At 42.8% G+C, this 25,083-nt stretch overlaps 1 protein-coding gene and 1 long non-coding RNA gene across 2 annotated transcripts in view; one reads left to right on the top strand and one right to left on the bottom strand.

Annotated features, from left to right (window-relative positions):
• LOC142008266 (uncharacterized) overlaps positions 1-3,459 on the bottom strand; it is a 37,064-nt gene extending 33,605 nt beyond the window's left edge. The window contains exon 1 of the long non-coding RNA XR_012644122.1: positions 3,341-3,459. This is a non-coding gene — a long non-coding RNA (uncharacterized LOC142008266). The remainder of the gene's footprint in view (positions 1-3,340) is intronic.
• Positions 3,460-3,552: 93 nt separating this feature from the next.
• Positions 3,553-25,083, top strand: part of ZDHHC20 (zDHHC palmitoyltransferase 20) — a 68,956-nt gene continuing 47,425 nt past the window's right edge. Inside the window, exon 1 of the mRNA XM_074985437.1 lies at positions 3,553-3,706. Within this exon, the coding sequence (XP_074841538.1) occupies positions 3,589-3,706 (118 nt within the window). The 5' untranslated portion in view covers positions 3,553-3,588. The remainder of the gene's footprint in view (positions 3,707-25,083) is intronic.

The raw sequence follows: 25,083 nt of genomic DNA, 5'->3' as shown, positions 1-25,083 counted from the left end.
ATTATCTACTTCAGCATCCTAAGCCACACGAACATCTAGTATACCTAGACCATCCCGGACAGGTGTTTGTCCGTTCTGGTTTGAAAAATCAACACTGATAAAATTCCACAAGTTCCTTTGGAAATCTCTTCTAGTGTTCAACTATGAAGCTCCCTTGCTGCAGGTGAAATGTGTTACTTCTTGTCCTACCTCTAGTGAGACCTGGAGAACAAATGATCACTGTCCTCTTTATAACAGTCCTTAGCATATTTGAAAGTTTGTCTCAGGGCCCCACTCGGTCTTCTTTTTCAGGACGAAACACATCCAGTTCTCTTTATCCATTCTGCCTAAGTTTTGAGGTTGTAATTTTTGTTGCTCCCTCTAAGCTCTTACCAATTTGTCCACATCTTTCATAGTGTGGCACCCAGAACTGGACACAATACTCCAGCTAAGGCATGGATGGGCAAAATCCATCCTGCCAAATCTATCCTGCTACCATCTCTTGGAATAAAGTCTGGGTAATGTATGTGAAGCAATCAAAGGTTTATTAACAACCAGCTGGCAGAGTGATTCTGAACTTGGTTGAGTTTCAGAATGCACTGACAGGCATCAAGTTATGGCTGGTTATATAGAGAGCTGATAGGCAGAGGAAAGAATAAGAGCAGACAGTAAGGAAATGAACATAATCAATGAACAATCAATGAGCAATCCAGATGAATTAATGGACAATGTGGGAGTTACAGAGAGTTTCCATGAGCAGTTTACAGAACATTTTATCTATCAACAAGTCCTTTCAAGAGTGCAGTTGTCAACACCAATGTGAAAAGCCGTGGAGTCTGTAATACACTAATGTGTAAAGCGGTGATGTCTCGTCTGGCACCCTGATGTATTCTTTGCATGGACATGATCATTTGTGTTATCTCTACAGAATCAAAGCAGAAGGCAGTGAAATAATTGTGTCAATCACCCTTTAACTATAGCCCAATTCCACTCCCTGCACGGTTCCTTCCTGGAATCTGGCTGCCTAGGGAGTTATTTACACCAGTTGGGATGAACTCCCCAGATGGCTGCCAGGGGAGTGGGGGCTTACCAGACTCCATTTTGGAACAAAACAAAAAAGCAGTCCAGTAGCACTTTAAAGACTAAAAAAATAATGTATTAGGTGATGAGCTTTCCTGGGACAGACCCACTTCCTCAGATCATAGCCATACCAGAACAGACTCAATATTTAAGACACAGAAAACCAAAAATAGTAATCAAGGTTGACAAATCAGAAAAATATTATCAAGGTGAGCAAATCAGAGAGCAGAGGGGCAGAAAGGGTGGCGGGGGGGAGTCAAGAATTAGATAAAGCCAAGTATGCATAACAGCCCCTATAATGAGCTAAGTATTGGAGGGGTAGCCGTGTTAGTCTGGATCTATAACAGCAACGAAGGGTCCTGTGGCGCCTTATAGACTAACAGAAAAGTTTTGAGCATGAGCTTTCGTGAGCACAGACTCACTGATGAAGTGAGTCTGTGCTCATGAAAGCTCATGCTCAAAACTTTTCTGTTAGTCTATAAGGCGCCACAGAACCCTTCGTTGCTGTATAACGAGCTAGAAAATTCCCATCCCAGTTCAAACCACGTGTTAATGTGAAGAATTTGAATGTAAAAGAGAGTTAAGCAGCCTCTCTTTCCAAACAGCTGTGAAAATTCCTCTTCAATACAATGCAAACTTTCAGGTCATTAACAGAATGGCCCACTCCATTAAGTGCTGGCTGACAGGTTTGTGAATCAGGAGTGTTTTTATGTCTGTTTTATGTCCACTAATTCTCTGTCTAAGAGAGTTGGAAATCTGTCCAATATACAACACATGTGGGCAATGTTGGGACATGATGGCATATATGATTTTAGTTGAGGAACATGAGAATGTTCCCGTGATTCTGTGAATAACCTGGTTAGGTCCAGTGTTGGCATCTCCAGAACAGATATGTGGACAAAGTTGGCAATGGGCCTTTTTGCAAGGAAAAGTTCCAGGACTGGTGGTCCTGCAGTATAGACTGTGGTTGTTGGTGAGAATACTCATAAGATTGGGAGGTTGTCTGTAGGAGAGAACAGGCCTGTCACCTAGGGCCTTCTGGAGTGTGGCATCCTGATTAAGGACAGGTTATAGGTCTTTAATAATGCATTCCAGTGGTTTGAGTTGGGGGCTGTAGGTAATGACCAGTGGTGTTCTGTTCTTGGCTTTGTGGGGCCTATCTTGGAGTAGCTGGTCTCTGGGTATTTGTATGGCCCTGTCGATCTGTGTTTTTATTTCTCCTGGTGGGTAATTCAGGTTTATGAATATTTGGTAGAGATCTTGTAGTTTTCGGTCTCTGTCGATAGGATCAGAGCAAACGCGATTGTACCTAAGGGCTTGACTGTAAACAATGGATCTAGTTGTGTATGCAGGATGGAAGCTAGAAGGGTATAGGTAAGTATAGCAATCAGTGGCTTTCCAGTAGAGTGTGGTACTGATCAGACCTACAACCTATCCTTAATCAGGATGCCACACTCCAGAAGGCCCTAGACAGGTCTGTTCATGCCTACAGACAACCTCCCAACCTTATGTGGATTCTCACCAACAACCACAGTCTATACCGCAGGTCTTTGCCCATGAAAGCTTATGCTCCAAAATATCTGTTAGTCTATAAGGTGCCACAGGACTTCTTGTTGCCTCTACCCACATTTTCTTTGGCAAGATGCTTTCAAAAGGGGGCGCTCTGCCTGAAACGGGAAAGGAAGACAGTGTGAAAGGAGCACCCTGCACTTTGGCTGTGGCCACAACTGGCCAAAACTTCGAAATGACCCTGTTAATGGACAAATCGAAGAATACTAATGAGGTGCTGAGATGAATATTCGGCGCCTTATTGGCATGCTGCCGGCCACAGCACTTCGAAAGAGCCGCTTTTCACTGCCACGCGGCTCGGCTACACGGGGGAGAGGAATAAGGGGATTTTGAAATAGGCAGGGTCCCTTCCAAAAGGACCCCCGAGGAGCCGAGCCACGCCCTGGACAGCACCATGCTAATGACGTGCTGAATATTCATTCCACTGCCTCATTAGCATTAGCATTTGACCATTAGCAGGGCCATTTCGAAGTTTTGGCCGAGCGCGGCCAGAGCCCTTGGGTTTCCTTTCGAAAGAAGGCTTTGTGTGCGGCCGCCCGGCGCGACCCGCCAGTGAACTTCCTACTGTACCGCAGCCCCAGGGCGCAGCCTCCTTCTGAAAGTCTCCCCTAGCCCTACACTGCCCATGAGGGGCTGTGGGCCGCGGGGAGGGGAAGGGCTGAGGGGCCAGCGGGGTGGCAGCCGCAGTGGGCTGGTAGAGGGGTTCACTTACGCAGCGAGCGGTGCAGGGCGGCAGCGCGGAAGGCGGGAAGCGGGGAAGGTTTCCGGGCTGGGGCTGTGGCGCAGCGAGTCCCGCCCCTGCCCTGCTTCCTCCATTCCGCAGCGAGCTCCGGCTGGGGGCGTCCCCTGCACAAGCCCAGCCCCGGCGGCGGGCGGCTCCGCAGCGCCTGCAGCCCGCCCCCCCCCCAGCAGCGCCGGGCCGAGTCCCGATGCCGCCCGTGCCGCGGCTCGCCAGGGAAGATGGCGCCGTCCCACGTCCTCAGGTGCTGCCAGCGGGTGCTGGCCTGGGTGCCCGTGCTCTTCATCGCCCTGGTGGTGGCCTGGTCCTACTACGCCTACGTGGTGGAGCTGTGTGCGTGTGAGTGCCCGAGCCGCGCCGCAGCCCTCAGCCCCGCGCCCTGTCTGTGCGGCCCCGGTCCCAAGTCTCGCTTCTCCTCCTCCCCAGTCGCCGCGCGGCCAGGAGCCGCCCCGGTGCCTGTCAGCCACGCGGGGCCGTCCCGGGGGCCCGCCGCTGGTGGGGGGTGGCGCTTGCCCCCGGGCGCCTGTAGGTGCGGCGTGTCCGTCCCCGCGGTATCCGGGTTGCCGCCGGTCGCAGAGCCGGCCGGGCTGGGGGCCCGAGCCGCTTGCGCGGGACCGCGCTTACAGCCCGGAGCTGTTGCTCTGGCTGCGGGGTTGGTTCCCGCTGTTGGGGCTCTGCTCCCCCGTGGGAACGGGCGGCGCGGGCGGGGGATGGAGCCCCCCCCCCCCTTATGCGGTCAGCTGGCGCTTGTGCCCAGGGCCTCACAGGGGTGCTTGGGAGCATTGGAGTGGAGGCAGGGGCGGGTTCTTGGTTTCTCTCAACTTCGGGGTGCTGCGCCCGCTCCTTGTTGCCTGCCGGTAGGAGAGCAGAACGCCCAGCGGTAGCGGTAATACGGCTGGTGGCTCACAGGAGGGGGAAAGATCCGGGCGCCAAAGACCCTAGACGAGTGAAAAGTACAGAGGGAGTAGGCTGTGGAGAAGAGATTGGAGAGATGCATGTGATATGCTGGGGGCATGATCTGTAGAGGTCCCTTGAAGTCAATGAAAGTGGCTCAGGTCCTCTCCTATTGTAACTTATGGCAGTTTTTGGCCAATTATATTGCCAGCCACGTGGATTTCTGTCCCTACGAGTTGCCACTTTTTTATTTTGTTTGGTTTTGACGCTATTATTTTTCCCTCCTGAACTGATGTGGAGGATTTTTTAACTGAACCACTGTTGTCTTCTTTCACAAATAAACTTGGCTGGAATTTCATGTTTTAGAAAGGAAAACTTTCGGAGTTCTCTAGTGTTCTGTCCCCCTTCTGATATTGACTCGTAGAACCTAGTGTCATTGACATGTGATTAGGAGGAACTCTTTTGACTTCAGCAGTAGGGGGAAAGGATTTAGAGCTTAGATGTTTCATGCTGTTAGGCTATTGGTAATGTCATTGACTGTTATGTAAATCTTATTTGTAGACAGTGTAATTCAAGATGATAGTTATCCTTTTCTTATATCTAGATCTCAGTACAGATTGAAGTCTCATGGTATTGTTCAGTTAAGATTATTTATTTAAAAATAGTCATACCTTATGTTTCCATAATTTTTTGAACTTTGAAGCGCTGTACAAATATTTAGTAAATGTATGTGGTGTTCTGATATCTAGCTAGTAGATGTAAAATAATTGATATACATGAAATAGTACACGAAGACAGAAGAGTGCTCGACTACTGCAGATTGAACCTCTCTTATCTGGCACCCTCAAGACCTGACAGGTGCCAGACAAGAATTTTCTGGGCAACAGGAGGTCAGTATTTTCTAGCACTGTACCAACACTTCCACTGCTAGCTGGGCTCTTAGAAGACTTTTAGGGGTAAATTACAGCTAAATAACCGGGACTGGTGGCTGTAAACAAATTTTATGGGATTCCGGGAAACTTGGCCACACGCATGATAATTGGTCATCCAGCTAACTAAAATCATTCTGGATTACGGAGTTTGCCAGATGTGAGAGTTCCTGATTAGAGAGGTTCAGCCTGCATATACCTTTATAATATGTTTGTGGGGCCCTGGTATTTGGAAATATTTTACACTAACAATTTATATAGAATTTTAAATCCTTTTGCTTTTTCTGTTCTATTGTACAGTTCTTCTACTTCTGGTTCGTATATATGTGATATTTGGACAAGCTTGTAAAAATCTATCTTTAAAATCCATGCAGATAAATGTTCCACAGTATTTAGTTATAGGAAGACATATTTGGATCACTTGTATCTTTGCAGGTGTTGATCATATTTAATATTTTTTTAAAAATATGAGTGGCATGGAGGAAGATGTGTGAACACTATATACTTCAGGCATCAAATGATTTAACTTGTACGCTTTTTATGTGGAACGGCTTGAAGTAAAACCTATTTAACTATTCTGGTCTGGCTATGGTCTGAAGAAGTGGGTCTGTCCCATGAAAGCTCACCTAAGAAACCATTTTGCTCGTCTTTAAAGTGCTACTTGACTGCTTTTTGTTTTGCTATTTAACTATGAATGATCTTTAAATTCTATGTAAAATGTGTGGACAAGCTTGAGACTGTACCAAAATATGTGTTTAAAGGTTCTGATTTGTAGACACATTTATGAGACTATTCACATTAGTTAAGCTACTCCTATACATCTCTTATTTTGTGATAGACTACTTTAAAACTGTCAGCACTTGCAGTCAAATTTTTAGCCAGCCTCTAACACTGGGTGACTTGTGATTTCACAACACAATTATTTTTGTTACAATAGCTCCTAGATAGCCTCAACTGAAATTGTAGACCCATTTTGTACGTACGTACAGTGAGAGACTGACCCTGCTCTGACTAGTTTACAGTTCAGTTGAACAAGACAATCTAAGGCCTAGTCTACACTGGAAAATTAGGTCAACCTAACTGTGTTGATCAGTAGTATGAAAAAGTCCACACCTCTGAGTGTCAATGTTAAGATGATATAGGTCCTTGTGTAGACAGTGCTGTGGTGACAGAATAATTCTTACTCTAACCTAGCTACCACCTCTTGGGCAAGTGGATTACCTACACTGACAGGAGAACCTTTCCCACTACTGCCAGTAGTGTAATATTTTATATATAGACATGTCATTAGGGTGTTCTTTGTTTACAGGCAAAGTACTTAAGCACCTGGAGATTGCAAGGCTATGTCTACACTAGAGCATAACATCAATTTTAAAGGAATTAGGTTGATTTTTATAATGTGCCTATCTTCACTACAAATCATGAGATCGATTTTAAGGGGTCCCATGCTTGACTTTTCTACTCCAGCTTTTTCACAAGGAGTAACACCAAATTTGAATTTACAAGGTCAACTTAATGTTAGTGTAGACACAGCGGTATTTAATTCAATTTTATTGACCTCCAGAAGTATCCCACAGTGTTGCCAACGTGTCTGTTCTGACCATTGCTTTTACCTCTGCTGCTCTCCAGGTGAACAGGAAGCAGACTGGGCTCTCCAGCTGTCCTCCTGCACCATACAGCTGCCAGGCTCTCGGGTTTGATCCCCTGCTACCATGCAGCTCCTGGGCTCGCTGGCTGCCTCCCGCACCATGCGGCTGCCCTCCCCACATGCCTGTTGGGCTCTTTGGCTGCCCCCCACACCATGCAGCTGCCAGACTCTCCAGCTGCCCCCTGCACCACACAGCTGTCCCACCACCATGCAGCTGCCAGGCTCTCCAGCTACCCCCATCACTACACGGCTGGCAGGTCAAGATGAAATGAATTAAAATAACTATCAAAATGAAGCATTTCAACAATACTAAAAACAAATTTTCAATAGCTCCAAATTGAAACTTTTCAGATTTTTATTTCTGCATTTTACATTTCCCAGGATTGGGCCATGAGCCATGTAATGGTGTGTGCCATGGTCAGGCTGTGGGAAGGTGGCGTGAAAATACATTTGGCAGTTTGTTTTCCATGGGAGCGGGGAGTGAGGGCAATACACTCTGGGATGAACTGCTTGTGGTGCATTTTTTCCCCATAAGACATTGGCACAGAAACCCAGAATGCAATAGGGGTGCAGAAACTGTGGGATAGGTACCCAGAATGCACCATTGACATAGTCGGACTTAGCAAAGGTAAAGGGAACACGCTATGTCAATTTTCTAAACATGTGGACACTCACCTTTTACTTTATAACATCTAGCGGGATAAAGTCAACTTTAATAAATTTGACTTGATTTCCTAGTGTAGGCACAGCCTTACTTACTTGCCTCAGATTATACAGAAAGTCTCTGGATGAATCAGGAATTGAACTAGTCCTTCAGAGTCTCAATTCAGCATAGCAACGAAGGGTCCTGTGGCACCTTATAGGCTAACAGAAAAGTTTTGAGCATGAGCTTTCGTGAGCACAGACTCACTTCATCAGATGCTGGTCTTGGAAATCTGCAGGGCCAGGTATAAATAAGCCAGAGCAAGGGTGGGGATAACGAGGTTAGCTCAGTCAGCAAGGGTGAGGCTTACTACCAGCAGTTGATCTGGAGGTGTGAACACCAAGGGAGGGGAAGCTGCTTTTGTATATAGCCAGCCATTCGAAGTCTTTGTTTAAGCCTGAGCTGAGGGCGTCGAATTTGCAGATGAATTGTAGCCCAGCAATTTCTCTTTGGAGTCTGGTCCTGAAATTTCTTTGCTGTAGGATAGCTACTTTTAAGTCTGCGACTGTGTGGCCTGGGAGATTGAAGTGCTCTCCTACGGGTTTTTGTATATTGCCATTTCTGATATCTGATTTGTGTGCATTTATCCTTTTACGTAGAGACTGTCCAGTTTGTCCGATGTATATAGCAGAGGGGCATTGCAGATACAATGGGGCATTGCAGTTACATTGCAGAGGGGCATTGCAGTTACAGATCCAGACTAACATGGCTACCCCCTCCGATACTCAATTCAGCATGTTAACCTCCAGGCCATCCAGTGTTAGAAGCCAATGAATAACTGTCCCTTTGAAAATGGTGGCCCTGATCCTGGAAGGAGCTCCGTGGATAGGGCCATAAACATACAGTTTCCCATTAAATTCAGCAGAGCTCTGCAGAGAAATCCGTGTAGAGATCCTTGAAGAAAAGGATCAGAGGGGTAGTCGTGTTAGTCTGGATCTGCAAAAGCAACGAGGGATCCTGTGGCACCTTATAGACTAACAGAAATGTATGAGCATAAGCTTTCGTGAGCAAAGACCCACTTGACAAAGTGGGTCTTTGCCCATGAAACCTTATGCTCATACATTTCTGTTAGTCTATAAGGTGCCACAGGACCCCTCGTTACTTTTGAAGAAACGGTACTTTTGTTTGTATTAAACCCTCTGTTGCATGCATAAATCTTCTAGCCATTTTGCTCTTTAATGTAATTTTTTCATCTTTAATATTTGCAGGTGCAAATGTGCAGGCTGTTCTTGAACATTCAGCCTTTAAGAATGGGAAATCTAGATCACTGTTGTATTGCACGTTTAAGTGGACTCTTGACATGTTTACAGTCATAAATCACTGTGTTTTGTATGTCTTGTGTTTTCTGTGCCTGAAAATATAGTTCATTATTGCCCTTTTAAAATTCTGTGTTCTATAGAAGTTGTGGGAAAAGGCTGCTTGATGTGAATACTTTCCAGTAGTAGACAAAACAAGGAGTGGAGAGAATGTAGATTTGTGATGTTCTTCTTTTACATGTCCATTCATTAACAAAAGAAACACACAAACCTTAGTAATGGCTCAGAATGTAAAATTATTGGATGTTCATCTTCTTTTGGCAAGTAGATATCTCTCCTTAAAGGAGTAACATTATTTGCTTTTGTGGCATGTGTGTTTTCTTTTGGATTGTGAACTACTGCACTGTATATTGTTAAGAACCCTTAATTGCACCACTCATATGTGAAAGTGAGGAGACCTCTGCAAGGGCAGAAATGGGGCTGTTGGTTCCACTTCCTTCAATCCTCAGTGAAACCCACAGTGTGCAGGTGATATGATTGCTCTTGAGAAAGGCCATTATGAGGCAGATAGAAGGAGAAGCTAGAAAAGAAAATACAGACTGGAAAATTAAAGGAAAAGTGCATGAATGAGAGGAGTGGAAGGCAGGCAGGGCTATAAATGGCAGTGTCTTGCTCGGGATATTAAGAAAGGATGTGTATATATAAAGGATTATCTGAGCATGTACCAACTGCACGAGGAGATATCTGGAGTATTTGAGAGCATTCTTTGTCTATTCCATCAAACATATTTTTATATTATCACAATTCCTTCAGGTGCTGGCCCGTGTCTGGGTTTGGTTTTGCTAGGCACTGTACAAACACAGAACAAAAAAATAGTTGCCTTGTAGCTCCTTCTTACTTAATTAATAAAGATGAACAAATACGTTCACTGAGTAATTTAGTGGACTATCATGATTTGCTTTTGGAAGATTCTCGATAACAAAATTAGATAGGATACTTTATTGGGAGTATGATTGTCTCTGTCCCCATTCTGTTTATCTTCCTCTTCCTGTACTTTGTTTTAATTCCACTCTTTTTTCCTCTGTTTAATTATGCATTTCTTTTCATCTTTCTGCATTTTTCCCTCACTTCTGTGATTTAAGTGAGGATGTTTTGTAATAATTTATATATTCATAAATTTGGGCCTGCCTGAGTCAGGGACTAGATTTGATGACTTCTCAAGACCTACTCTAGCTCTCTTTTTCTATTAAATACTGCATGTTGACCTGGGTATTGGATGTTTTCTTTATGGATATATTTTGTTTAAAAGAGCGCTGTTGCAAATAACCAGGAAAGGAAAGAATGGCTCATAATAAACTAATATATCAGTAACAGAGAGGTAGCCATGTTAGCCTGTACTCCAACAAAACAAAACAGCAGAAATATAGCACTTTATAGACTAGCAAAATGATGTATTTAGTGATGAGCTTTCCTGGGACAGACACACAGTCTGATAAATCTGATAAGATTGATCTGATGAAGTGGGTCTGTCCCACGAAAGCTCATCACGGAATAAATAATTTTGTTAGTCTTTAAAGTGCTACATTTCTGCTGTAATTTTATCAGTAAACAGTCGAGTAGCTATTAAAAAAGAATGTCAGGATGGGAAAAGACCTGTAAATTTAGCAGAGAGAAGAATTGGAAGGTTTAAAAAGGCGCATTGTCTTAAGAATAGTCACAGAGAGGTAGCTGTGTTAGTCTGTATCTTCAGAAAACAAAAGAACCATCATGTAGCACTTTAAAGACCTAACAAGATAATTTATTAGGTGATGAGCTTTCGTGGGGCAGACCCACTTCTTCAGATCTGGAAATTGTGCTAAAAATGAACTGGTGCCACGAATATATAACAGAGAGAGAAAACAAAACAAAAAGCATAACATTAGTGAAGGCACAGACATATGAGCCCCTCATCGTGTAACTGACATGGTTCAGTCCAGTGATGGTGTCTCTGGAGTAAATATGCAAGCAAAGTCAGCAGTGGGGTTTGTTGCAGGGAAAAGTTCCAGGATTAGTATTTCTGAGGTATGGCCTGTGGTTGCAAGTGAGATTTTTCCTGAAGTTAGGTGGTTGTCTGTAGGACAGCAGAGGCCTCTCACCCAGAGCCTCTCAGAGTGTAGCATCATGTTCCAATATAGGTTGTAGGTTGTTGATAATGCACTGGAGGGCTTTGAGTTGAGGGCTGTAAGTAATGACAAGTGGTGTTCTGTTATTGACCTTCTTGGGCCTATCTAGAAGTAGCTGGTTTCTGTGTATTCGTCTGCCCCTGTCAATCTTTTTTTTTAAACTTCTCCCAGTGGATAATTAAGGTTTACAAATGCCTTGAAGTGATCTTGAACTTTTTGGTCTCTGTCAGTAGGATTGGAGCAGGTGCAGTTGTATCTAAGGGCTTGACTATAAATGATGGATCATGTGATGTGTCCTGGATGGAAGCTGGAGGCATGTAGGTAAGTGTAGTGGTCAGTGGGTTTCCAGGAGAGAGTGGTGTTGATCTGGCCATCAGTGGTATGTACTGTGGTGTCCAGAAAATAGGATCTTTCATGTGGAATGATCAAGGCTGAGAATGATGGCGGGGGGTTGCAGGTTGTTAAAATATCTGTGGAGTTTTTCAAGAGTCTCTTTTCTGTGGGTCCAAACAAAAAATGATGTAGCGTTATTGTAGGAATGTGAGAGGCAAGGCAGGGGTTAAACAAGGCCTGTTAGCCCAATCAGCCCCACCCTGGTTCACCTGGGGCCGGTGTCAGGCCTGAAGGGGTATAAAGGGGGGGAAGCCAGTTCAGTTTGGTGCTGACCAACCAAGAAGCAGGAGCTGACTCTGAGGCAGGAGGCCCCAGGCCAGAGCTGCCACCTGGTTGGCCGCCGGAGGGCGCAGCCCAGGACCCTCCCCCAGGGAACCCCACTCCTGCCAAAGGGGGAACTAGATTCTCGGGGCCACGCCCCAGACTCAACCCATAGACTTTCGGGTGGGGGCTGAGGACCCACCCAACAGGCCCTGGCCCGGAGGCCTAGCCACTAGGCCATCCAGTCCGAGAGGGGAACTGCTCACAGTTATCTTTATTGTTGTGTCATGATCCAAACAAATTTCATCCTGCACCTGGCTCCAGTTTAAAGCCACTGAATTTGGTGCTGCTGTAGCCAATTGTGATTTCTTAGTAGTTCATTGCCATTGGGGGGAGATCAGGAAGAATGATGGAGGTGGCGTTGTGAGATAAAGAATGGCTGGTTCGTCTGTGTTAGGATATGACTACACTAGAGGATTTTGTTGGCAAAACTGTCATTTTGTTGACAAAACTCTCAGAGCGTCCACACTAAACATGCATTCTGTCTGCAGTATGACATGCTGTTGACAGAATTCGGCACTTTCGTCTACAGCCTTCTGCCTCTTCCCCCATGAGGCAGTACACCTTTCTTAACAGAATCTGTCAACAAAAAGGCAGTGTGGATGCTCTGGGGGGCCACAGGGCTTCCAGGTCACCAGGCAGCCCTGTCTGCTGTGCTTGTGGTTGGCTGTTTTGTTGAGAGAGCAGCCAGGCAGTCCAGCTGCTCTCTGTCAAGAGAGCGAATCAACAGACATATCCCCTTTTCTGTGTGTGGGTGCAATCTGTCAACATAAGTGTTGTTGTCAGAAGATACCTTCTGACAGTAACTTCTGTTGACTGATCACGTTACTATCAATATAGCCTTAGTGTTTTGGGGAGGGAGAAGGTTTAAGTGAAAAATCAGAAACCAACAATTCAGCCTAGTTTACTGTGATTCTTGACATGGTCACTTTTGGGTTATTTTAAATATTTTTGGACAATGCATAAAAATATGCAGGTAGATCCTTAAAATTAACCTTTTATCCTGACAGAAATTATTCAATATAAAAATGTTTTGTGTGGGAAGGATGGATGACTCTGGGATTCATATCTACCCCATTATCTTGAATCTGTGCTGACTTAGTAGTAACCAAAAGACATTTGTTCTGACCAGTATAAAATTAGGTGTGTGTGAGCTTGGTTTGTTCTATACTCAGCAAACACCTCCTATGTACCATGGTTATGAACACACTGAATATTTCGATACTGCATTTCACACTACTTGGTGCCATTGATGAAATCTCAGTACTGTGATTGAACCAACATAGCGGGGGGTATGCTGCTGGCAGAACAAATGACGGTGCATTGGTTCAAAGTGACAGTGGGAAACTGGTAGTGCTGCTGTCAGCACTTCCTTACTGAGACGGGTTCAGTTATCTGACATCTTTTATTTGTTACATTATTAAAGAGAGAATTTTGCTGTATGTTGTACCTTTCATTTAATATGCCTATGCACATCTTCATTCTGAAGATATTCCAAAGCCCTTGGAAATAAGTTAGTAGTATAATTGTGCCTATAAACAAGTAGTTTATGCTCGTTCCGCTAATGTTGGATTATCTGTTGGTCCAGTCTTAGGGTGACTATTTTACTTCTGCTCCAGAATCTGAAGTGGGTCTTACCCATGAAAGCTCATTACCTAATAAAGAAGTAAAATTGTTAGTTTTCAAGGTGCTGCATGACTGCTTGCTTAGTTTTGTGAAGCTGACCAATATTATTGTCTCTTGTCTTATGCTCAGATTGTAAAAGCTCTTCGGGTCATCAGCTGTCTTTTTGTTTGGTGTTTGTAAAAATGCCTAGCAATCTGGGGTTGTCAGTTCCTAAAGTTGTATTTATTAACTGTGGATCTGGCCCTGGAGCGATCCAGGACCAATTATGCAAGAAAACTCTGGTCTTCTGGGGTACCCTGCCTAAATTTGTTAAATCTGGGACTTAATGCTAGTAGCTATCCTAGTTTTCTTTATAGTTATGTAGCTCCTACCCTCTACATTTTAAGGAAACTTGAAGCCCAGGTCTGTTTCTGTTGGCCTTTGTCATGCCTCCAGTTCTGCATACTGTCCCGGGAATTTGGAAAGTCCCAATCTCATTTTGCATGAATTTAAGATAATTGCTTCTTCCTGTGCTCAGAAACGTGCGGGGGGGGAGGGCAGAACTGTCATTTTACTGCCACCAGACCCTGTATGTGCTCTTTCCCCCTGTATGCACAGATCTCAGACTCCAGAATTTTATCATCCTCTCTCTCATTTTCTAGTTGCAAATGCCTCCTGCAGTGCCCCAGATCTAAGAATGTGTTCCCTCTGTGGAGGGAAGTGACTTCTCCTTTTCTCCCTTTACTGCCCCTGAACACTGAAATTTTATGATTTTGGTGGAAAATACCAATGTCCCATCAATGCTAGCAACACCCCTCCCCAGGTTATTAATGCTGATTCAGCTTCACCAGCATCAACAGGATTTAGCATCCTCTGCTGCTATATAAGAGCAGTCTGTTGAGCTTCTTTAATCTGCAGACTAGAAACAACATTTGTATACTTCAATAGCTAGGACATTTTCCCCCTCACACCCACTCTTCCTTATGGCCTTGTCACCAGAAAAAATGGTGTTAGCCAACACAAGTTAAAATGCTAATGATTGCAAGGTTGTAAAGATTGTAGTTTATATATTGTGTTCTCTAAGATTTTAGCATATGTGGTCTTACCTCATGTTAACTCTTTTCTTATATGGATGTATCCTACACTGTGAGAAATCATTTCTTAACGTGTCTCTAGGAAAATATGTGATAGTCTCCGTCTTTGGTTTGTTTATTGTCCTGAATTTAATTGTTAGCCTGGGCATGGACTATCTTACTGTTCTGTGTTTGTACAGCACTAGCACATTGGAGTCTCGGTCCATGGCTCAGGCTCCCCAATGTGACAATAAGGCTAATACTATGTAATGTCAGTTCCCTCTTACTGTGCCACCACACCCATAAAGATTACTGTAAATGTAAGTACAAACAGTCCTTTTTATAATATCCCTAAAGGACAGTCAATACTAAGAGGCTTGGGTTGATCTGTTCTAGTGTTGTGTTCTGATAAACAAAGGGAATGTAGTTTCATCTGTCTTCTCTCAAGAAGTCTTTACTCTGTATTACCATGTTAACATTTTGACAAACAATGACAAGGTTGCACTTAACAGTTGTACAGTATTTCAGTAACTTTTTGGAAAGCTCTTCTGTTTCTGTATTTTCATGAGTATCAGCAATATATTACAAGACATTCATATGGTGCTTTTATATGAGCTTAATATATCTTGTTAATAGGATGAAGCTGACATTTCAAGGAGAATGGAAGACTGGAGTGATTAGTGACAGCAAACTAAATATATAGCTATCATTATTGATATAGTTATAAAATATGAAATATCAAAACAGTTTTGGGCACATTTGTTACTGTTTCACTATCACCCTCAGTGACAAGTATGCCATTTTATATATACTCCCTATCCAGAGCTTCAGCCTGGTACAGTGGGATTGACAAATCTGTTCCCATTTGAGAACATTAAAAGGAAGATTATCGAGCTGTTTATCATGTATGTTGAATTAACTGATAGGACTCGCAAAAAGAAGGGGAAGAATGGGATTAGTGCCCTTTTGTTGCATACCTTTGCAAGCCTTATATATTTGTTCTTTTAACAGGCACATTAAGTTTTATCTTTCTTGGTTTTGCCCTAGGTCTTCCTGGGCTTTGCTTAGATATATCAGATTATTAGCTTTCTCTTCTTTTAATTGAAAGGCCTGGACTAAAATGTCTCCTTAGTGTTTCTCAGATATTGGATTTAAATATATAATTTAAAAAATTGAAATAGACTGATTAAAAATCACTTCTTCTTTCAGTTAATTAGGTTTTACATCTCTTTATTCAGATCATACCAACTCTTCAGTCATCCCATTGCTCCAGAAGCTAAACTGGTGGAATGATAAGTTCATGCTCCAGTCTCTCCTTCCGGGAGGAAGTGAGGAATGCATTCAACTAGGTCCTTTGTTCTTTGATGCTGTGCAAAGCCTCATTTGCCTTCGATGGGCCATCTTATGTGCAGGAGCACTTTACCTAAATTAATAACGCTGCTTGGCCTGTTCAGTGAGTTACACAATTATAGGGCTTGTCTATACTATCACCTTCCTTCGAAGGAAGGATGGTAATTAGGGTGTTGGGAGTTTACTAATGAAGTGCTGCCGTGCATAGGCAGCACTTCATTAAGCAAATTCCCTTCCCCCGCACCCCCACGGCAACTTCGAAGTTTTAAGCTTCGAAGTACTGGCACATGTCTAGCTGCGGCTCACCCGCCGGTACTTTGAAGTCCCCTTACGCCTCACTTCCCTCAGGAGTAAGGGGACTTCAAAGTTGCCCCGGCACTTCGAAGTACCGGCGGGTGAGCTGCAGCTAGATGCGTGCCGGTACTTCGAGGTTTAAAACTTCAAAGTTGCTGGGGCGGGGGGCGGGATTTACTTAATGAAGTGCTGCCTATGCACGGCAGCACTTCATTAGTAAACTCTCAACACCCTAATTCCCATCCTTCGTTCGAAGGAACGTGGTAGTGTAGACACAGCCATAGAGTTTTACTGCACAAACAGTCAATGTAACTTTATATCTTGGACTACGAAAGTTAAGTGAGATTATTACATGCAACTTCTTACATTGTGCATAAGGTCTAGACACTGAACACATTCTTACAACTCTAGTATTTCTCTGAACAATACTGGAATAGGTAAGCCGGGCTGTTTTCCAGCTGTGCACTTGTCATTACTGAGTGAGGCCTGGGGCCTTGGCTGAGCTGCCGACTAGTCTGCCAGTATCATAATCATATTAATTTAATTTAATTCTTAGAAACTGTTCATAATTTCAAAAGTGCCAACAGAATTGTATTTTTTTCAGCTTTGTGGGCAAGAGCATCCAATTTTCCCTTACTGGGCCACTGAAAAATCACACAAGTAAGACACAAAAACAAAAAAAAAAACAGAAACAACCCTTACTGACCTGGCTTCCCATATAAAGCCACAAAAAAAAAAAAAAGAAAGAAAGACACTTGCCTTACTCACACATAAGGTTTGGGGCACCAAAGCTTGGAGGGTTGCCCCAGGGCTGCATCATGAGTGCCAGCTTGCCTCACTGTGAGGGGGAATCCCCACAAGCCAGATGAAACCCAGAGGTTGGCTGGACCTAGTCTGCAGGCTGTAAGTTCCAAATCCCTAAAATGAGGTGTATTTTGGGCAGAAGCCGAGAGCATTAAGCTTAGTCCAGGTCTACACTGCAAAAGCAATTGGACTAAAAATGTGGAACTCCAGCAATGAGAATTGCAAAGCTGGAGTCATCCTAACTTATGTCAAATTTCTGGCACAGCTCCACTGTGGGAGGTCAACAGGAGGTTTGATTTAGTGTGTCCTTACTACACGTGGTTTATTGACCCCAGAATGTGTAGGCATTGTATTCCAATTCCTCAGGGCAAATCAAAGATTAAATCCAGTATTTAACCAGTGTAGTGTGATTACAAATGTGAATTCACCAGAAGTGCTCTCCCCATTATCAGTGTTTGGCAAGAATAGATCCTAGAAGAGGGATTTGCTCCAGAGTTAGAAAAAGTTCCTGGCTCACCTGCTGAGTATTCTCCTTCGCTGCCACCACCTCCCTGTCATTACAGTGTCCTCTTTGTTGCCTGAGGCTGCCTGAAGAGTCACTTGGGGAGGTATTCCCAGACCGTTTTTTGACTGTGGTTGAGTCCCCCCTAGAATTCCATGTGACATGTCTGAAGCTCTGACTTGGACCAACTATTTGCCTCCTTTGTCTTGTGGTAGATTGCTTGAGCTCCATTATTTTTACGCTGCTGTACTGGGTATCTAAAGGTGCATCGTTTTCCCACTAAGCTCTGTACAATTTTTGGCGCAGATATCAGTGTTTCTTCTGCTGCTTTGGAGTTCTGCCTGCACAAATTCTTCTTCTCAGGTAGCAGTCAGATCCAGTAACTCCTTCCTTCATGCTGAAGCTCATTTGTGACCCTGGGCATTGATGGTCAGCTATGCTGCTGGGCTGAACAAGAAATGAAATTCAAAAGCTTCCCAGGCTTTTCCTGTGTATCTGGGAAGTTGAGTTGAAAGCGCCTCCCAGAGCGGTCACAGTGTCTGCACTACCCCATATTCAGCCGGGAGCACGAGAGTCCACCTTAAAAGTCCTCAGGGTTGGCAAATGGGTCTCATTGAATATAAAATCAACCTAACTTAGCTCAAATGAAGAATCAAATGAAGTAAAAATCCTAAAGGAATCAAAATGTTCCATAGAATCATTATGGATAACAATTCATTCCTCTAATATGAATATGGCATTAGGAATATATTACCGACCACCTAACCAGGACAGTGATAGTGATGCTGAAATGATAAGGGAGATTAGAGAGGCTATCAAAATAAAAAACACAGTAATAATAGGAGATTTCAATTATCCCCATATTGATTGGGTGCATGTCACCTCAGGACGGGATTCAGAGATTAAATTTCTTGATGCCTTAAATGACTGCTTCTTGGAGCAGCTAGTACAGGAACCCACAAGGGGAGAGTCGAGTCTCGATCTAGTCTTGACTGGAACGCAGGATCTGGTCCAAGAGGTAACTGTTATTGGACCGCTTGGAAATAGTGACCACAATATAATAACTTTTAATATTCCTGTGTTGGGAAGAACACCGCAGCGGTCATACACTCTGGCATTTAATTTCAAAAAGGGGAATTACACTAAAATGAGGAAGCTAGTTAAACAGAAACTAAAAGGTAGAGTAATTAAACTAAAATCCCTGGAAGCTGCATGGAAACTATTTAAAGACACCATACTAGAGGCCCAACTTAAATGTATACCCCAAATAAAAAAACACAGTAAGAGACCTAACAAAGAACCACCATGGCTTAACAGCCATGTTAAAAAGGCAGTGAGAGAGAAAAGGGCAGCTTTTAAAAAGTGGAAGTCAAATCCTAGTGAGGAAAATAGGAAGGAACATAAACACTCCCAAATTAAGTGTCATAATGTAGTGAGAAAAGCCAAAAAAGAGTTTGAGGAACAGCTAGCCAAAAATTCAAAAAATGATAGTAAAATGTTTTTTAAATACATTAGAAGCAGGAAGCCTGCTAAAAAAGCAGTGGGGCCCTTGGATGATAAAGATATAAAAGGAGCGATCAGGGAAGACAGTGCCATTGCGGAGCAATTAAATGATTTCTTTGCTTCAGTCTTCACGGCTGAGGATGTTACAGAGGTTCCTAAATCTGAGCCAGCCTTTTTAGGTGACAAATCTGAGGAACTCACTCAGATTGAAGTGACATTAGAGGAGGTTTTGGAATTAATTGATAAGCTAAATAGTAACAAGTCTCCAGGACCGGACGGCATTCACCCAAGGGTTCTGAAAGAACTCAAATGTGAAATTGCGGAGTTATTAACAGTGGTTTGTAACCTATCCTTTAAATCCACTTTGGTACCAAATGACTGGAAGACGGCCAATATAACACCAATATTTAAAAAAGGCTCTAGAGGAGATCCTGGCAATTATAGACCGATAAGTTTAACATCAGTACCAGGCAAATTAGTAGAAACACTAGTAAAGAGTAAAATTGCAAGGCACATAGAAGAGCACGAATTGTTGGGCAAAAGTCAGCATGGTTTCTGCAGAGGGAAGTCGTGTCTAACTAATCTACTAGAATTCTTTGAAGGGGTTAATAAACATGCGGACAAGGGGCACCCAGTGGACATAATATACCTAGATTTCCAGAAGGCCTTTGACACGGTCCCACACCAAAGGCTTTTATGTAAATTAGGTGGTCATGGGATAGGAGGAAAGGTCCTTTCATGGATCGGGAATTGGTTAAAAGACAGAAAACAAAGGGTGGGAATAAATGGTAAATTTTCACAATGGAGGAGGGTAACTAGTGGTGTTCCCCAGGGGTCAGTCCTGGGACCGATCCTGTTCAACTTGTTCATCAATGATCTAGAAAATGGTGTAAGCAGTGAGGTGGCAAAGTTTGCAGATGACACCAAGTTGTTCAGGACAGTCAAAAGCAAAAGGGATTGTGAAGAACTACAAAAAGATCTCAGCAAACTGAGTGATTGGGCAGCAAAATGGCAAATGAAATTTAATGTGGGTAAGTGTAAGGTAATGCATGTTGGAAAAAATAACCCAAATTACACGTACTACATGATGGGGTCAAATTTAGCTACGACAGATCAGGAAAGGGATCTTGGAGTTATAGTGGATAGTTCTCTGAAGACATCCATGCAGTGTGCAGCGGCAGTTAGTAAGGCAAATAGGATGTTAGGAATTATTAAAAAAGGGATCGATAATAAGACAAAAGAGATCATACTTCCCCTATATAAAACTATGGTACCCCCACATCTCGAGTACTGCGTGCAGATGTGGTCTCCTCACCTCAAAAAAGATATATTGGCATTAAAAAAGGTTCAGAAAAGGGCGACTAAGATGATTAGGGGCTTGGAAAGGGTCCCATATGGGGAGAGGCTAGAGAGACTGGGACTTTTCAGTTTGGAAAAAAGGCGATTGAGGGGCGATATGATAGAGGTATATAAAATCATGAATGGTGTGGAGAAAGTGAATATAGAAAAATTATTTACCTTTTCCCATAATACAAGAACTAGGGGACACCAAATGAAATTGATGGGTAGTAGGTTCAAAACTAATAAAAGGAAATTTTTCTTCACGCAGCGCACAGTCAACCTGTGGAACTCCTTGCCCGAGGAGGCTGTGAAGGCCAGGACTCTATTAGGGTTTAAAAAAGAGCTTGATAAATTTTTGCAGGTTAGGTCCATAAATGGCTATTAGCCAGGGATAAAGTATGGTGCCCCAGCCTTCATAACAAGGGCAGGAGATGGATGGCAGGAGATAAATCACTTGATCATTGTCTTCTGTTCTCCTTCTCTGGGGCACCTGGCATTGGCCACCGTCGGCAGATGGGATGCTGGGCTCGATGGACCTTTGGTCTGACCCAGTATGGCCATTCTTATGTTCTTATGTTCTAACCGAAACTCGCAGTGCAAACCAGGACTCAGAGATTGTCCTGATTTCAGTTTTTTTCATGTTGTACGCAATTTGCAGAAGACATTGTTTAACAATTTCTAAATACACAAATAATATATCAACAGAAGTGATTCCATGCTGTTCACATTCATTCCATGTGCCACTAATCATAATCTACTCTGGTGACATTTGTAGCATTCTGCATACAGGTTGACACCAGGTATCCTAGACAGAGCAAAGACCACTTCTCTTAGCTAGATTCTTTTTGTACCTTTTGTATTTTTACCTAGCTACTCTGGTGACTGACAGCACATGGATACGGTACTTCAGTGTAGTATGCTTAAGGGTCTGGAATTCATTATTTCAGCTTGCCCACGACTAATAGACTACACTATGCTTTTGAAATAAAGTTTCCTTAAATGTCTCTCTTCATAAGCTTTTGTGCAACCAAGTAATATCTTTCAGCAGTTAATGTAAATCACTGTATTGTCTGCTTCAACATCAGAGTCGTGCTGGCAGTGTGTAGTCAGTGAAATTACTAAAAATAGTTTTTGCTTGTTGCTTGCAGTTTCTGTTTAGCCCCAAAAAAGGATGCCCTTGCTGACGTTTAATATTTTTTAACTTGGAATTCATCTGACACCAAAAAAACCTTGCAGTCTGTTGGCTGATGGGAGAACCCCATTTTGCAGTCCGGCTTGTGTCTCATTTCTCAAGTTGTGACATTATTGGATTTTAAGATGAACATGCAAAACATTACTGCAACCACGGTTCTACGTTTGCACCAAATCTTGGCCTGAGTGGGCCAAGTGAGGATGTCTGTTGAATGCTTGTAGTTTGCTGAATCTGCTTTTATTGTTCATATGCTTGTATCATTTTTATAAGTATTGGCTGTGTACTCGTATTTGAATTTTCAGTCCTGGAAGACCTCAATAGGAGGCTTAGTAACCTATTGTGAAAAGGTTCCTAGTCAAGTGAAAACAGTACTTGTCAGACTAAGAATGTTATCAGATTCAGTTTGTTTGCAAACATGTAACCCAGCAGAGAGGTAGTGGCAGATTGCCTAAAAAGAACTTGGAGGGGTGACCTGCACATGTGACAGGCTCCATCTGGAACATGCTTCCACTCAGGGAGAACAATGGAATTCCCTCCACATGGGCAAGGGTACAAAGAGAATCCTGAGAGCTCCTCCTGTGGAATGAACTTGGGTCAGCTGACTATGATGCTAAAAATTGCAGTATAGACACTTGGGATGCAGCCCAGGCTCCAAAATCCCACAAAGAGAGAGTCTCAGAGCTTTGCAGCCCCAGCTCTGAGACATTCCCTCCTTGTAGGGTATGAGAGTCCATACTCTGGCCTGGACCTGAACGCCCACATTGTAGTTTTTAGCCCCAGCTCCTGGACCCCACAAACCTGAATCAGCTAACCTGCATCACAGTCTTTTATTGTCAGCATCGTACACTTGCTGTCAACTGAAGTGTCGATGAGTTGAGTTGACTATAATGCAGACATATCTTCTGTTTGGATTTGAAGTGTGTGCCTTCTTTTGTATTTGTATATCAGTGATTCCCAATCTTTTCACGAGAACAGGCCCCCAGTCACCATCCCCCAGCTATTCACGGACCTCCATCAAAGCCAGTTCTAGCCACTATGTACACTTCATTAAAGGAAAAAGGAAACCACAACATAGATTTTCGGACAGCAATTAATAACATTATTGGAAGACATTTAATTTAAAAATAATAATTGTAACTATTTAAAACTTATTTTCTATGGTCATTTTTATTTATCTTTTTTTCCCCACTGACCCTCTGCAGTAGATTGACAGACCCCAGGTTGGGAGCCACTCTTAATACATTATGGGCAGTATTGTAAAGAAATTACTTATATGTGGACATTTAAGAAACTATGCTGCAATCAAGCCACTGAAGTTACTTGCCAAATTGCCAGTAAAATTAACAGCTTGCATTCCTTCAGTGTATTGTGATTAAGAAAAAGGAAGACAGTCTGAAAAATAAGCTGTTTTAGGCGTCTTGATTCTGTGCAGTTATGTTTTATTTCCGTGAATGATGCTTTTCAAGGATAACAAATTTGGTTGAGCTTCTGCTGCAGTGCAGTAGTTTGCGTAGCTTAATGTATTGATTTCACATCTAGCCTTAGCATTTTTGGGTGAACATACAAAAAGTCTGAAGCCACCCTGTCTTTCCAAACACACCCAGTGCCTCACTTTTTTAGCCTGTGATAAACATGGCTAACTTCCAAATTCTGTGATTATCTAGGTGACTTCTTTTCAGAGCAACCTTGTATTTAGCTTCCTCATTTTGTAGAAAAAACTAAGGGGGGCTTTTCAAAAGCACAGATGTCATCTGGTGCCTAATGCTGGTTGAAAGTTAATGAGCATTGTGTTGTGTCTTTGAAAATCTATTAATTTTTTGTTGACCTCCTTTCATCTGGGAAGTGCAAAGGTCCATGTAAAGTAGCAACACCTAAAAATTGTTCCAGGACACAGTTCTGCAGGTAACCCTGTGGTCAGTAAGTTGCTAGAATCTGGAAAGTTTTGTGCCCATTCTGGTGCATTATAGTCCCCTTTACAGTAGTAATTTATGAACATTAATGAATCCTCATAATGCTCACCTATGATGAAGTTAACAGAAAAAAATGAGGCAGGAAGGTTTGTTTTGGAGTTGATGAAACAGCAAAGAATGTAATGGAATTCCCTGCTGTGTTCTGCATCGAATCCATTAAACTAGACCATATCCCATGCTGTTAGGTGGCCCTCCTTGTGGTCACTGATCACATTGTTACTTGCAGCTGAGCAGCAAAGTTGTGAAGGACAAATATGCAGCAGCCATAATATGATCACAGGTTGTTTACATTTCCACCAGCTACAAATTTGATTGAGCTTTGCTCAAAAAAAAAAAAGCAACGGACCCACATGTGCTAGTGGTTTTAACAGCTTAAGATGTGGTCAGCAACCAAAACAGCAAGAAGAGTCATGTTTTTCCGGTTCACTAAAAAACTCAATAATTCAAGAGCCACAATGCATGTGAATATGACACGATCCTCATTTTTGTAACCCCTATTTTAAGAACAGTGCACACACAATGATTTGTAATGCGATACATGTTTACTGCAGGACGTTCACAATTTTTTTTACTTACTGTGTCTGCTCACACTTTGTTTGTGTTTATACCACTGTCTTCCTGCTTTCACTCCTGAACCTTTTCTCTGTCTCTGGAGGACACTAAGGGGAGTTATCCAATGTTTCGAGATCACATATTGTTTGCTATTTAGGTATGAGTTGTTCATTGTTGGGCTTTTCGGCCTTCACCGTTTATTGAAATAATTTTATTGTTGAAATAATAAAAAAACTTGGGTTTTGTTTTAAACTTTGCAATTATAGCGTGGGGAGCCGCAAAGAAGTCCTGAAAGAGCTGCATGTGACTCTGGAGTGCTGGTTGCAGATCCCTGGTTTAAGAGGTCAGATCTGACCAACCATAAGAATGAAACAAACTAGTCTATGATCTTTGAGAAATTTTTGTGCACACAGTTTTGTTAACACTTCAATTATATCTGTTTCTTAAACACACAACATTAAATCAGTGGAACCCCCTACTGGGGGTGCAACATAGAGATGTGTCTATCAGTATAGCTTATGTTGTTTAAATGTGTAGTTCCTTAACTGATCTAATAATTCAGTACTGTGTAGATCAACCTTAAGGAAAATGAGTGGCAACCTTTCAGTCCCATGGTACCTTTACACTTTGCCAAGTAAGAGGGCTAGAAGCTCACTCTCTAAATATGAATGTTGAACTTATGAATGAAAACCAGGAATGGAATTGAGAAGTGACATTTGCAGCTTTGGGACCACCCTGCCCCCACCCAATAGCCAGCTATGACTAGGTCTCTTTATTGTGAGGGTTGAGAAGCAGATGCCTCTTGATATCCACTGTGGTTATTGCCATGGAAACCTCCTTTATCTGTTCAGTGGCCCTGTCCACAGTATACATAGCATAGAAAACTCTTAGACACACAAAACACTTGCACACTGTAATGAGTGTGTTTTTTGTAGCTTGCACTGCTTTCTTTTTTTTTTAAGCCACCACTACAACAGCAGCAAACATATACACCACTTGTTTCATATTCTTGTTGGTACACCTTACTGTGCTCAAGCTGGAATAGCCTCACCAAAAATAAGTATCTACCTTGCTATTGTTAGAAGTGAGTGTTTTCTGGGCTGCGTGCCTCTCAAACACTCCAAAAGGTATTTGACCACAACAGATAATTTTATGGTGTTTTAACCATGTTACAGTTGTATTATCATAGTAACTAATAAAAGCTAAATCATTATAGTCCATAAA

This window comes from Carettochelys insculpta, chromosome 1 (assembly GCF_033958435.1).
Source record: "Carettochelys insculpta isolate YL-2023 chromosome 1, ASM3395843v1, whole genome shotgun sequence".
Lineage (NCBI taxonomy): Eukaryota > Metazoa > Chordata > Testudines > Carettochelyidae > Carettochelys > Carettochelys insculpta.
The sequence above is the reverse complement of the archived record's forward strand: the minus strand, read 5'-3'. Positions and strand labels throughout refer to the sequence as shown.